The sequence below is a fragment of the Lepidochelys kempii genome, chromosome 2, assembly GCF_965140285.1.
Source record: "Lepidochelys kempii isolate rLepKem1 chromosome 2, rLepKem1.hap1, whole genome shotgun sequence".
In the NCBI taxonomy this organism is placed as follows: Eukaryota; Metazoa; Chordata; order Testudines; family Cheloniidae; genus Lepidochelys; species Lepidochelys kempii.
This window is the reverse complement of record NC_136381.1, coordinates 68,682,449-68,696,924: the sequence shown is the minus strand read 5'-3', so window position 1 is coordinate 68,696,924 and position 14,476 is coordinate 68,682,449. Positions and strand designations below refer to the sequence as shown.

At 41.3% G+C, this 14,476-nt stretch overlaps 1 protein-coding gene and 1 long non-coding RNA gene across 3 annotated transcripts in view; one reads left to right on the top strand and one right to left on the bottom strand.

Moving 5' to 3' along the window:
• LOC144930199 (uncharacterized) overlaps positions 1-14,476 on the top strand; it is a 140,516-nt gene that overhangs the window by 99,606 nt on the left and 26,434 nt on the right. The gene's annotated exons all lie outside the window — the stretch shown is intronic.
• LOC140906702 (DGAT1/2-independent enzyme synthesizing storage lipids) overlaps positions 2,617-14,476 on the bottom strand; it is a 47,856-nt gene continuing 35,996 nt past the window's right edge. For both annotated transcript variants that reach the window (XM_073331148.1, XM_073331146.1), the window contains one exon: positions 2,617-3,224. In XM_073331148.1, coding sequence (XP_073187249.1) covers positions 3,120-3,224 — 105 coding nt within the window. In that variant the 3' untranslated portion in view covers positions 2,617-3,119. The remainder of the gene's footprint in view (positions 3,225-14,476) is intronic.

The window sequence follows — 14,476 nt, the reverse complement described above, 5'->3', positions numbered from 1 at the left end:
TGGCTAGCTTCTCTATCTGATGGTACAGGTCTGAGCCATCATGGCCACACACTAGAGTTGTGATGTCAAAAACAAACCTGGCACAAGAAGCTATGTGAAGAGGTATTCAGGTGTGCATTGGTGCGTGACACACCAGTAGTTGACCTCAGTCCAGTTATTTTGTGTGGATGCTGTCTTCCAGATAACCTACTGAATGGCCAGTAACCACTTTGTGAAGGATCCAATATTGGTAGTGATACCATAAACAAATTGACCTGGGACCAGACACTGAGCAAGACTGTTTTGAATAAAATGTGCCCCAATTTGGATGAATGGTACAAAGGAGATCTGTCCACACAATTTAACACATTGCCAATTTAACACAGTTTTTGTTATGCACAGAGGACAACATTTAGCTGATTGTTTATCACTAATAAGGTCAAGCAATTTTCCCTTTTCAGTGTTTCCTAATGAGTTCGTTATAGTAGTTAACATGTAACTCCCATAAATGGTACAAATAATTGCTTTCCCTTCCTGATTTTCCATTACCTTTTTATTTGTTGCAATTAATTTATTCAAGTTTTGCTAGTGTTTGGTTAAACAGTTTAGCAATGTTATACATATTATACTCAATATACTATTGTTTTTTTTTTAGTAGCTAGCCCTCAATACCATGAATTAGGCATTTAGAGATGGTTTCCACTGCCTGGTGCTCAAAATAGATAACAGGGGGTTTTTTAAATATATTTTTCATCTGACCCATTTTCTGAATAGACATTCCAGTTCCAAATAATTCTGAAATGTAACCAATAATTCCATCTAGACTTTGGAGTCTCCTATTTTGAAAGGTACCAGACTGGGGAATACTTTTTTTGCCCAGCCATTGAGTCTTCTGCACATTCCTGATAAGATGCTATCATGTTAATTAAGAAAGTTGTATACAGTAATGATACATTTGCTCTTTCACACCAACCAAATTCAGCTATATTCCAATGAGAGATTTAAAACCACAGGTACATACTTAATACAAAGTTAGTTAGACCTGGCCAGGCTAATGGTCTTTATAATGGCTCTCTAGTCAATTGCATACTCAATTGTCCATATACGGTGGGCTGAAGTATAGTTGACTGGTCTGTTATGTACAACACACTTTATCTTTTCTTCTTCAGATGTCCAGAGGTTTTATATTCAATTATAATTTATTTTTAACAAGAGTGGTTGTGACAGGTTATCACCTCTGGGGTGCAGTCTGGGAGCTATGGAAACCACTGTGCCCCCTAACTCCCCAGCTGGGCAGGTCTCTCTTACACTGCTTTGCTGGTGATTCAGCCAGCCGCTCCAGGCCCTCTTGTCACCCAGCATGACAGCAGGTGCCACCACACACCCAACTGAGCTAGCTGAGTGCTTTACTTAAATCACTCAAGGACAGACAGCCAATTTCCCAGTTCCCCAGCCTTGCACTCTAGCTGGAGTATAAACCCAGAATTGTACCATCTTGCACTGCACAGGGATTTGTACAATGTAAGCTTATTAATGTATTTGCTTCCCCCTCCATGTGGGAAAGATATGCAACAGCCTTTGTTCACAGAGCTGAGATTTTCCCAGACACTTCACTCAAAACATACTGGTTAAGATAGAGCATTAAACAATTTTATCAATTACAGAAAGATAGATTTTAAGTGATTATAAGTTATAGCAAACAGAGTACTGAGCAAATAAACAAAAACACAAACTAAACCTAATGTATTAGATAGATAGGATGCAGATGAGCAATTTCTCACCCTGACTGATGATAAAAGCAGGCTTGCAGATTCTTAAGGCACAGATCACAATTGCTGTGCAGCTTGGGTTCCCCTCCCCCATTACAAACCCTTTGTCTTTCAGAGCTTCTTTCAGGTGTTGAGTTGCAGGAGACTGAAGACAAATCATGATGTCACTCCCCACCTTATATAGTTTCTCCATATGGTGGAAATCCTTTGTTCCAAGCTAAGGTCCCAGCCCAGTTTGTGAAAAAATACAGGTATCAAAATGGAGTTTAGTGTCATGTGGTCTGGTCACATGCCCTTCCATGCCTCGCTGAGTCATAGCAGCCATTACTCATAGCCTGGCTGAAACAGTCACAGGAAGCCTAAGTTCTTCCATTGTCCATTGTCTTTGTTGATGAGCCACCAGCATTGTATAGCTTCTTCATTGTTATACCCGAAAGGCTAGTTGTTACCCAGAGTAAGCACATTTGAAATACAGATACATAGTCAATACTCATAACTTTAGATACAAAAATGATACATGCACACAAATAGGATAATAATATTCAGCAAATCATAACTTTTCCATAGAAGGCTCATAAGACATATCACAATCATACAACTATGATGAATATGGGGTGTAGTGTCACAGTGGTATCACACTATTTAATTATTATGGTTGGGTGTTAACGAGAGTACCAACATTTTTTTGGAGAGTGCATAAGGACCTCCAATAGAAATATATGTACATATAGTTTGCCTCAATCAATAATTCAATTGCAATTTTTAAAAATTAATCAAAGGCTTTTTGTTCAAAGGAAAAAACTGTAAGGGAAACACTCAACATTAATGCAAAGGCAACATTGATAAATCGTAACTTTTTTACCTTTTATACATTTATGTGCACCTTTATTAAATATTAAAATATAGTTACAAGTGTGTTATACTCAGAATGTCTCAAAATATCTCTCTGTCTCTCTCTCTCGTCTGGTCTGTACATGGGCTGTATTCTCCTATCAACAATTGGAAACAGACCAAACACAGAAGTTTTCTGATGTCAATTCCCTGTATAATTGACTTCCCACAATGTGCTCCTAATGTTACATGAGCTCTAACTTTTATGTCAGAATAATGTCTGCTGTCATCTGGTTTAACAATCTCAAATCAATTTCTCTCAGGATAATGATCCTCTTAATTTCCTTTTCTTTTATTATTTGGATTGAAGTTGCCAGACCAGATGAGAGAGAGAGAGAGATTTTAAGGCAGTGATATGACTGAATGTTTGATGCATGTAGTTTGCAGTCTCTTGTCCTTTTAAGAAAACTACAATTTTTCCTCCCACAAGTTACACTAACAGTTTTTAATATTTAACAACAACATATATATTTAAATACACTAGTCTTCTTTCTGATGTTTATCAAATCGTTCCAACAGAGCTCTTAGTATACTTCCTGGTAGTTTTTGGTGTCTGTCTCTTAGCGTTTCAATGGCAGTCTTTGTCTGTTAAGAGAAAGAAAGAGGGGGAAACCTTTTATATTTCAAGAATCACCACTTCAATCATCATTCTCTTCTAGTTTTCCAAGGATGCTAAAGATATACATAAAACTCTGTGGAAAATGTTGGGGGAGGAGAAGGCAGGAAGGGTAAATTCTTCACAAGATCCCATGAAGCCCATGCTGAGGGATAGTCTCATTCCCACACACCTGTGTATTTTCCCCTGTGATAACCAAGCATACTAAACAGCCAGATCTACATATGCAAAAGTGACATGAAAATATTAGCTCACTACTACTCCATCTTGCAAACCCTTAGGCATATGCATAACTCAGGAGATTAATTTTATTAGCTTCAATAGGACTATAGCTGTAAGTGAAATTATTCACCTGCAGGTTTGAGCCCTTAAACTGTGTGACTCGATATAATTTCATATTTAAGTTTCACAGTTTTTCAATTGGAGTTGTTATAAAGATCTTTTAACAAAGCTATCACTGCGGAAATCCTATTTAGATGTAAAACCTCTGATGCAAGGTGTAGAAGGCAGTTTTCCCCTTCAAAAACAGCTACTACCTTTTCAACCCCTATTTTAAATGTTTACCATTCATAAACATATGCATCAAATAAAGAGAGAGGTGTAGGATGTAAAAAGATAGTTCCTTAAGCAGTTTACAAACCCTGGTTTTTCAGACATGTTAAATCTCATCTACTGAATAATTTTGCTCAGACTAAAATCTGATGAATATTCAGCCTTGACCCTTTCCCTTGCTCTGTTGTAATGATTAGGGCCCAGAGGGCCTTCTCTGATTATGAGCTTAATGTGTGGAAAGTGGGTAAAAGTTCATAATTGTCACAATCCCTTGCTGTAGAACATTATTTAAGAAAAGGAAAAAGGAGACTGAATTAAACAGAGAGGATGTACTGATAGCACCCAAGGGCTGTACTTAACATCATGTCTGGTAAACAAGAGGAGTATGGGACTGGAACTCAATGAACCAAAATTGGTTCTTCAGAAATTAGTCCTAACTGGTGGACAAAATAAAGGATGGGCTATTCTGCCCATCACCCCCTTTTGGGATCCTTTAGAGACTTTGTGAGAGAAAAGAAAAACCATTAGCACTACTGCAGCTGCTGCTGGGGGATTTTCATCTGACACATGGACCTTGGCACACCAATGGGGATGCCTAACCAGGGCTGTCCTTAGACATATTTCAGAGTAACAGCCGTGTTAGTCTGTATTCGAAAAAAGAAAAGGAGTACTTGTGGCACCTTAGAGACTAACCAATTTATTTGAGCATGAGCTTTCGTGAGCTCTCGTTTCACCCCACTGCTCACGAAAGCTCATGCTCAAATAAATTGGTTAGTCTCTAAGGTGCCACAAGTACTCCTTTTCTTCTTTCCTTAGACATATGTGGCTGCGCACCCGAAAATTTGGGGCACCCCTGGGTCTTACAGTCCACCCATCTGCCTCTTCCTATCCCTGTTCTGAGCCTCCCTGTAGGCTCCCACAGCTAGCTGCTGCAGCCTGATGACTCTTACTCTGGAGGGGATCTAGTAACAAAGACTTGCAGCCTGCCAGACCGATTAGCACAACACTGAAATTGTTAAAGAGCCATTCAAGTGGTAATGAAGCCATTTAACAGGCATTTGCCAACCCCCAGGTATATACTGTCAGTTTCTGAATTTACTGACAAAAACAGTTGTGCATTACTGTCATATTTACTCAGAACGTGTTAGTCTACAGGACCTTAGTTTAAAATTTGCTTTAAAAATATTTCATTCATGTGTTGCTAAAGATGATAAAATCACATCTCTAAAAAAATCCTTGCATAGATTTTTAGATGCACTATGTGAGTATTCATCTTTAGCCTTAAATGCTTGGATCTTCAGACATAGTTTTTTAAATAAATCCTTCAAAGGATCACCCTTATATAAAATACACATTTTAATTTTAATTACTATAATACAAAAAACTTGCTTCCAAAGTCTTCCTATCCTTTCTGTCCACCCCTTTCTCCCTTCACACCCCTACTGAAGAGAGCCCAAGGGACAACACCCCTTTCCTGAGAGATACCTGGACAAACAAGTTTACCTTTCTTTACTTCTGACTATTTGAGGAACTAGTTTTAAGAGAACCCTCTAGCAAAATCAGTACCTAAGTAAGATATAAAATCATTTAAGAAAAGGAGTACTTGTGGCACCTTAGAGACTAACCAATTTATTTGAGCATAAGCTTTCATGAGCTACAGCTCACTTCATCGGATGCGTACTGTGGAAAATACAGAAGATGTTTGTTTTTATATACACAAATCATGAAAAAATGGGTGTTTATTACCAGCAGGAGAGTGGGGTGGGGGGAGAGAAAACCTTTTGTAGTGATAAACACCCATTTTTTCATGATTTGTGTGTATAAAAACAAACATCGTCTGTATTTTCCACAGTATACATCCGATGAAGTGAGCTGTAGCTCACGAAAGCTTATGCTCAAATAAATTGGTTAGTCTCTAGGTGCCACAAGTACTCCTTTTCTTTTTGCGAATACAGACTAACACGGCTGTTACTCTGAAACCTGTCATAAAATCCTTTGTTATGCCTAACATCTTTAGAAACATATTTTTTAAAGTTGGTGAAATTTCATAAACATGTCTATTGTTATGGAGATCACACAAAGTAAATTAGTGTTCCCTTTTTCTAAAAGGAATGAACATTGCTATGAACACACTAATCCTCTATGACTGATTAATTTAAAATCATGTCTTTGTTTTAGTGAGTTAAATATGTAATAATCTGGAATTATTACCTTATGAAGGCTTAAGAGTACACTTAAAATATAAAATCATCTTAGAAATACTGATTAAGAAAATATAAAGCAGAGAAGAGCTGCATCATGTATTCCATAATATTTAAAGTTGTATTCAGCACAACAGCTGACTTGCTCTTACTACACAGTTTTTGCAAATAAATCTCTGACAAACTTCAGTGTATATCAAAAAACCCATGACTGACATTTTTTATTCCCAAATTTAGTGCTTTTAATTAGGTCCCTTCTGCATGTCCAGTCTTCACCTTCTGGCATACAGTGGAAAACATGCTCCACCTTTTTTACAAAGAAATTGGAGAAGAGTGTTTTTTTCAAATATCATTTGCTTCATTTGGGTTCAGGGATTTGGCTGGAAGGGGGTGATCAGGGAGCGGGAGGGAAGAGGAGAGAGACAGTGGGGAGAGGACAGGGCCTGAGCAGAGTGGGGTGGGGCCTGGAGCAGAGCAGGGGTGGAGTATGGGCGGGGCCACTGGAGGGCTGGGGAGCTAGCCTCACCAAGCGGCAGCTTCGCCCACCACCCATGACAGCAGATAAGAGCAGGTCGGCTCCCACACACAGTGCGCAGGGGCTGTATTCACAGAGCTGAATGTGTCAGCATGATGCATTCTGCATGACGGAGAGGATACAGGGGTCTCTGCTGTGAACTGTGACTGTCTGCTGCCATGAGGTGGGCTAGGCGGCTTGGTATCCTTTGCTACCTCATCCCTCCACCTTCCCCCCCGGGCTGCGAGCCCGGGCTGTGGTCGGGCATAGGGGCACCAGTTTAATAGTATTGCATAGGGCCCCATAAACCCTAAGGACGGCCCTGTGCCTAACCATCACCACTGCCCCAGCAAGGACCCCAACTTGATACATGAGGTCCAACTCTGTCCTCCTCTCTCGTGTCCCCCTTCCTGTCCCTCACCATCTACCTCCTGTCCTCTCTCAGCTTTCTGCCTAATCTGAAGACCAAAAGCATCACACGGTCCCAGCATAACAAGGTGAGATGGTCCATCCAACTCTGCCAGTCAGAGAACGACTGGCAAAGGCAAGGGACCTGAACCTGTACGAGGAGACTTTGGCAAACCAATAAAGTGCCTGAAACCACTATGGCTTATTGCTAAAAGCAGCCAAGTCAGCAGGCTGTAAATTGGCCATTCAGCAGTCTCAGTTTAACCAAGGCAGGAGGGGAGAGAGGGTTTTGGGTGCCACAGAGAGGGCAGTTTGACCCCATGTCCTTCCTGATAAGAATTGTGTTGAAGTTGCTGATACATGCATTTTAGAAGAGCAGAATGTGCCCCAGGAATGTCTATTGGGGACTCAACGCTGCGAACTCTGGAAAAACCCACACCTGGTTAATCGATCATCAGAAGGAACCTCTCGCTTGACCACTGAAACTGCTTACTCATGTAACCCTTCTGCCTGTCAGAGTTGGCAGCAACAAGGGCCAGGTTCAGTATCTAGGGGTTCCATTCCAATAACACAATGCAAAACTGGCTCGAGCCCCCACCCAGTGACCTGGGACAAATATATACCACCCCCGCTGGGCGCCTCCAAGAGGCAATACTGTCCCTCTCGCAAGCACATAGTCTGAGTGTAGCAAAAAGCCTTTTAATAACAGAGAGAAACAATGTGTCATTATGTTGGGGAAACACCACCAACAGGATTCATAACACAACCCATGAGCAAAAAACCACCCCAAGCAAATTGGGGCATGTCCTTTCCCTTTGGTTCTTGAGTCCATCAACCCAAAATCACCCAAAGTCCCAAAAGTCCAATGACCCAAAAGTCTCTGTCCCTGGTCAGGGCAACCCCAGAGTTCGAAAATTTATCTGCAGAGTTTTACCTCCCAACCTGGGTAGAGATTGGAGGGGAGAGAGTTAAGGGGCACCTTACGTGGTCCAAAGCTGATGGCCCCACCTCTCCATGGGGCTCCACTCTGCCAGCCGCCCCATGAGCTGCTCTAGGCATCCAACAAACTGCTCTGCTCTACCAGCTGCTCTGCTCACCGTCCCGCAAACTGCTCCACCATATATCTTCAGGCTCCCTCACTACTTAACACAGCACTCAGTGATTTCAGCTCTTAGTAAGTTTCGCTCTTTTGTGATTTCAGTTTGTAGTAGGGGAGCCTCAATGCTGGTGCACCATTAGCCCAAAGTGAATTCAGCTCAGCAGCCTGTAACTAGACTCCTAATGGAATCAAAATTAGCTCTGATATTCCACAGTGGAGAGAGAAAGAAGTGCAATTAGCATGTAAGGCCCTCACCAGGGGGCCCATGCCACCAAGTATTAATACCTGTCCCCAGCCTCTCTCCATTCACAGAGTTTTGGAACCCATGTCCCTTGCCTAGCGAGTGCTACTTAGTTGATGGCGAGTCCCTCCATCATAACAAAAGGCCAAGTACAGTTCCACTGTCCTTGATTCCCATAATCAGGGTAATAACCATTTATTCTTCCTGCCCCAATAACAGAGACACTGGGGATCCCACAGCAGCCAAAGTGACCATTTGGGCAGCTATGGCCTATTTCATATGTGCCTATGCAAATAAGATCGGCCCCTGATCTTATTTTTCCACAACTTGCCACACCTCACCACCAGATGTCAGGGTGGAGCTCATCCTGACTTTGCTTACACTTAACGAGTTTGCTTTAAGGGACATGTCATTCTATTACTAATATATAAATAAGGGGGAAAAGTTTGAGGTAGAGGGACTCTCCAGGACTGGACTCTCCCTCTGAATGCATCTTGTGTTCCCCACTGGCAGACGGGCTGCCTTTGTGCCACTCGAGAGCCACACTCAGCTTTGGTAATTATCAAGGGTTGGGGGTGTTTTACTAACCTGTTGCAGACGTGTGTAAGTGCTTGAGACTAAGTAAAGTTTAGCTTTAAGTGAAAGCACTCTTGTGTTGTCCTGTTTGTGCCAGCCATCTATCGGTCGGACAGCTGTGTCTCCCCTGATTTATTTCCTGACACCACCTTGCACAGAGTAAAAGTTACCAAGAGCTTTAGGTTGAAAGAACCCCTGGAAACAAACAGACCAATCAGATGATACCCCTGACTAGCCTCTTTGTATCCTGAGCACATCAACAAAAGCTGTATTTCCCCCTACTTATACTATTCCATCTCTTCTCCTGTGTCTGTTTTTGTCAAAAGCAGGACTGAAAACTGAACAGCAAAACTAACTCTTCCCCACCAAGATGGGCTGCTTGACAGAGCAAGAGACTCTAACTCGTATCTGCTATTTCTGAAAAAGGGATTGTTTGTTTTGCATAATCACTTAATTCCAATGCTTTTCGCCTTGTTTTGATTCTTTTCCTTCCGTGTATATCAGTCAATATATTTCAGCCTTTGCCAGGAGTTTTCTCGTTATGTTTGCCACAATAACTAAGCAGCCTAAGGTCTCTGTACTCAAGACCCCAAACCTCGTTTAAAATGGTTCATATTGTACATCAACAATCATGTTAACACCTCCTGTTCTCTGGGCCCATTTATTCCACCCAAAGTGATACAACGGCTTCCCCTCAGCATCAAAAAAATGTTTTAGTTAAAGAGGTCAATGGGAGCTCTTGGGTGCTCCACACTTGTGGAAAAAAATCAGACTATTTATTTAGGCACCTAACTATGGATTAGTGAGCCTAAGATCAGGCACATATATTGGCCAAAATTTTCTAAATTATTTAAATGGATGAGAGTCAGGAAATGAAAAACATTTCTGATAGTGGCATTAACCCCCACTGTACTCCAGTAAGGCCAGAACCTCAGCCAATTCATGCCAATTGAGGATCTGTCTCATAACATTTATCATTTGCAGATGTCTAACTATATATCCTGTATGTAGTGTTGCTGTAACTGTGTTGGTCCTAATAATAAAAGACAAAAATACCCTATCACCCATGGACAAACACTTTTCCTGAAATGATCAACTCCATATCTGACCTCTCTGTCCTTGTAATAAAAGGAAAACCAGAATAACATCATCAAAAGACAAGACATGGAGCTTAAATTCATAACCTTGCTAGACACTAAAAATCGTGGACTCAATAGAGATGCTGGTTTTATGTCTCATTACCACAATCTATGACCACTAACTCTCCTTTGTCCTAAGACTGCAGATGTGGTAACTGTCCACTTCATCTTCAATGGTCTCTTGCAACATATGTTAACTTCTAATGCTTAACAATCTGCTCCACCTTTTATTAGGCAGTGACACTCTGAGTACCTTTCTCAGACCTGAATAAGAGCTGTGTGTAGCTCAAAAGTTTGTCTCTTTCACCAGCAGAGGATGGTCCAATAAAAGATATTACCTCACCCACCTTATTGCTATCTTGCATGTGTCCATGCAAGGGAAAAAGTGACTGGAATGTGGTTCCTTCTTACACATTTTGAAGGGCTCTGCGAGGTATTTCATGTTTAGGAGGCTGAAGAGTAGGATTTGACTATAATTGTAGTACAGGATCAGGGCAGACTTTCAAAATGCACAAAGGGCAGTCAATGCAAGTCAATGGGAACTGGCATCTAATTCCCTTTTATCTCTTGGAAGATCTCCCCAAGTCACTGTGAAAACATTCACCTTTTCCTGATTTTTCTGTCTTTAATTTCATGTTGTATTAATATATTTTCTTGATTTTTTTAAATGGAAAATCAAGAGAAACTGCCTCTGAGTTTACATATTTCAAGATGGCCTGCAAAGCGAGACCTTTTTGCTATTAGTTTCTTGTGACAGAGTGCTGAGGCCTGACAGGTGGATCAGCACTCTGATCACTGTAGCCTGAATTTGTTTCCCATTGATGGCTCATTGAGTAAGCAGCTAATCAGAAAGTGATGCTGGGGAGGTAAGGAACTAATTAGGCCTCAGATGGCTAACCTGATAAACCAGGAAGGAAGTGTTATAAGAGGAGACGACTGGCCTAGCTGAGCCAGATTGAAACAGTTCCCAAAAAGGGATATCTCATTTCCTAATGTCCTGGTAAAGAGGGACTAAAAACTGTAGGAATTAAAAACGGTGATGTTGCACTACACTGGTGTTGGGAGAATGGTTTGTAATAAAATACAGAGTGAACTCTAAAAGAAAGTGGGTGTGAGAGTTTCTGGGGCAGCACAGGATGGGAACAGAGCATTGCCCTAACACATTGCTCCTCTAGGATAAGTAAATAAATCAGACTCAGGGATTTTATTTCCATATATTTTTCATTGGAAATAGACTTTTCCATTCTTTACAGGAGAACTTTGATAAAATCACTAAAAGATTAAATTAGTATTGCAGCCTTAAGTGATATCCTGAGCTAAATTTCTGTTTTCCCTCCAGACAGTCCCCGAGACTACCCACAAATTGTTGTTCCCTCTGTTCCTCTCTCCCATAAATCAAACAAAGGCTAGATTTTTTCTTAGATAAATAGGGATTGTGTCTGAAGAGTTTCAGTTTAGGATACAGCCTTGTGAGATATCATTAGTCAGTTTCTATACCAAAGAAAGGGAAGAGAAGACTATAGACAATTGTCATTTCTATTGCAAAACAAATTTAACAGCCACTGAAAAGCATCTTTGGAAAAAAACGGTGAGGTAATCCCTCCAAGGCAGGAGGGATAAGTACGGGGCAAAACAAATAGTTGCCTTTGCTCTGCAGAGAACCTTTAAGATATTCCTCTGCCACTGCCCAATCTTAAAGTATTACAAATATTAGGAGCCTGCAGGATCTTACGTGTTCAAAGTGATGTTTATCAAATAGTACTGTCAGCTATTCATCAGCAATCTAAATTCACAGGACAACTTAATCTGGGATAAATAGTAATCCCATGTCACAAATGGCACAAAATTTCACTAATAGCCACTCCTGCAAACTCCTGGATTTAGAGTCAAGCTCTGTCCCTTTCTCAGGCATCCTCATTATTGAAAGATTTTGCAGGTCAAATTATGCCCTCAGATACACCTTTGCAATCCCATTGTCGTCAAAGAAGAGACCACTGAAAGCCTGCTGCTTCAGCTTTCTGCAGGAGTCCCCCTTTACCAAGCAAATATAGGAGGAGAACATGGAAACCTCCTAAAGTCCAGGGGCTGATTTGTCATTTTGTCTGAGTAAGGCTTCTACCCTTTCCCCTTGTTCCTTTGAAAAGAAGTCACCTTTCCTTTTCAGACCTTCTCTTTGGATCTTCTGGATCTATTTTACAGAACAGAACAAGGTGATGATTAGATTATTTGTTCTTTGAAAATTTTTAAAAGCGCAAAATGTGTGTTTTTCCCTTATCCCTGGATTTTCCCATTGTACACTCAGGATGCCCTTCCCCTCTGTGGTGGTGGTGAGGGGAAAGGGGAGACAGGACGTTGATGATCTGAATCTAAGGGAAAACAAATGCTTCTTTGAATTTGTAAGTGGTCGAAATCATGTTTATGCTGGTGTGGGAATCTAACTGTTCCTGTATTCCCAGATCCAAATGAATGGCTCCTGGGAGCAGAAAAGGTATTTTGCTCCTTCAGGAAGTCAGGCTTCCCTGCATTTGAAGTCATTTTTGGTTTTAGAAACGGCTTTGTGAAGTTCCTCAATCATCTTCTATCCAGATAAGCATTTACGCTTCACTTATCACTATAGAATCAAAAAGATACCATAAAATAGAAAAGGAATAAAAAAACTAGGAGGAAAGAGGCAATAATTGTACAGTCCTTCTAGCCCCCACAGAAAAAGATTACAGAAGCTGCCTGAGGGCAAGGAGCTATGATGCAAGACATCCTGAAACAACACTTCTGCTGCCTCCATGCTTTGTGGATGAGGACCTGCCTCTCTGATGAAGCTAAGCAGACAAAGCCTTTGCAAGGTAATCTGTGATTTGGGGTGTAGGCTACAGGGAAGCTTATCCCTTCTTGATGGCTGTGGAATGCCTATATAGCTATTCTACACTGCCTCCTTGCATTAATACACTTGCCACATAGTTTCCAGATTCCAGACAACCCAACAGGGTAAGTCTTTTCTTCCCTATTGTACGGATTATAATTTGGGCGGGGGTGGGGGCTGGAAGAGGCAAAGTCTGGGAGGGAAGAATACAGGCGCACTGTTCTTTTCAGGCTTCTACACTCATTCTCTAAGCTGTTAAAGAGGAGACTTGACAGCCCTGGACCATTAAAAACCCCTTTAGTACTGCTGGGGACGTCATGCTTAATGTTCGTCCTAAACGACTTCCTGAATGAGTGACTAGCCAAGAAAGTGCAGTGAGGGAACTGTATCTGACCTCCAAGTTTAACCACTTGCAACCAAAAAATAAAGAAATAAATCACATATTAATTATGCCCTTTCTCATGCCCCAAAGCACTGCAAGGCGTTTTTTATATTAACATCACCACAAAACTAAAACCCATCTGCTGAGCTTGTCTACCTATCCCTGACCACACAGTCATGCTGTTCCTATTTGGAGATGAAGCACTGTGTGTGGCAGAGCAGAGGTGAGGAGTTGAATGGGAGTAAGAGCAGGTGGTTAGAGATAAGAAGCCTGTGTTAGCTCTCCACTGCCCACTGTGTTCCACAGTCTGCAGCAGTAGATCCTTTTCTCTTCTCTCCTTTGGATCTCCCAGAGGAAGAACTTCATCCTAACTTGATGAGTCTCTCCTGGGTTGTTCAGACCCACAGTCGTTCAGGAGTGGCACAGCTCAGATGACTATAGATGTGTTTGGACTGGGGTCTGATATTGGAACCTGTCGTAAATATAAAGGGAAGGGTAACCATCTTTCTGTATACAGTGCTATAAAATCCCTCCTGCCAGAGGCAAAGTCCTTTTACCTGTAAAGGGTTAAGAAACTCAGGTAACCTGGCTGGCACCTGACCCAAAATGACCAATGAGGGATCAAGATACTTTCAAATCTGGAGGGGGGGGGAAGGCTTTTGTCTGTCTGTGTGATACCTTTGCCGGGAACAGATCAAGGATGCAAGCCCTCCAACCCCTGTAAAGTTAGTAAGTAATCTAGCTAGAAAATGCATTAGGTTTTCTTTGTTTTGGCTTGTGAAATTTGCTGTGCTGGAGGAAATGTGTATTCCTGGTTTTGTGTCTTTTTGTAACTTAAGGTTTTGCCTAGAGGGATTCTCTGTTTTGAATCTGACTGCCTGTAAGATTATCTTCCGTTCTGATCTTACAGAGTTGTTCTCTTATCTTTTTTTGTTCTTCTAATAAAAATTCTGTTTTTTAAGAATCTGATTTGTTTTTTTGGGTCTGAAAAATCCAAGGCTGGTTTGTGCTCATCTTGTTTATTCTCAAGCCTCCCCAGGAAAGGGGGTGTAAGGGCTTGGGGGGATATTTTGGGGAAATAGGAACTCAAAGTGGTCCTTTCCCTGTTCTTTGTCTAAATCACTTGGTGGTGGCAACATACTGTTCAAGGACAAGGCAAAGTTTGTGCCTTGGGAAAGTTTTTAACCTAAGCTGGTAAGAATAAGCTTAGGGGGTCTTTCATGCAGGTCCCCACATCTGTACCCTAGAGTTC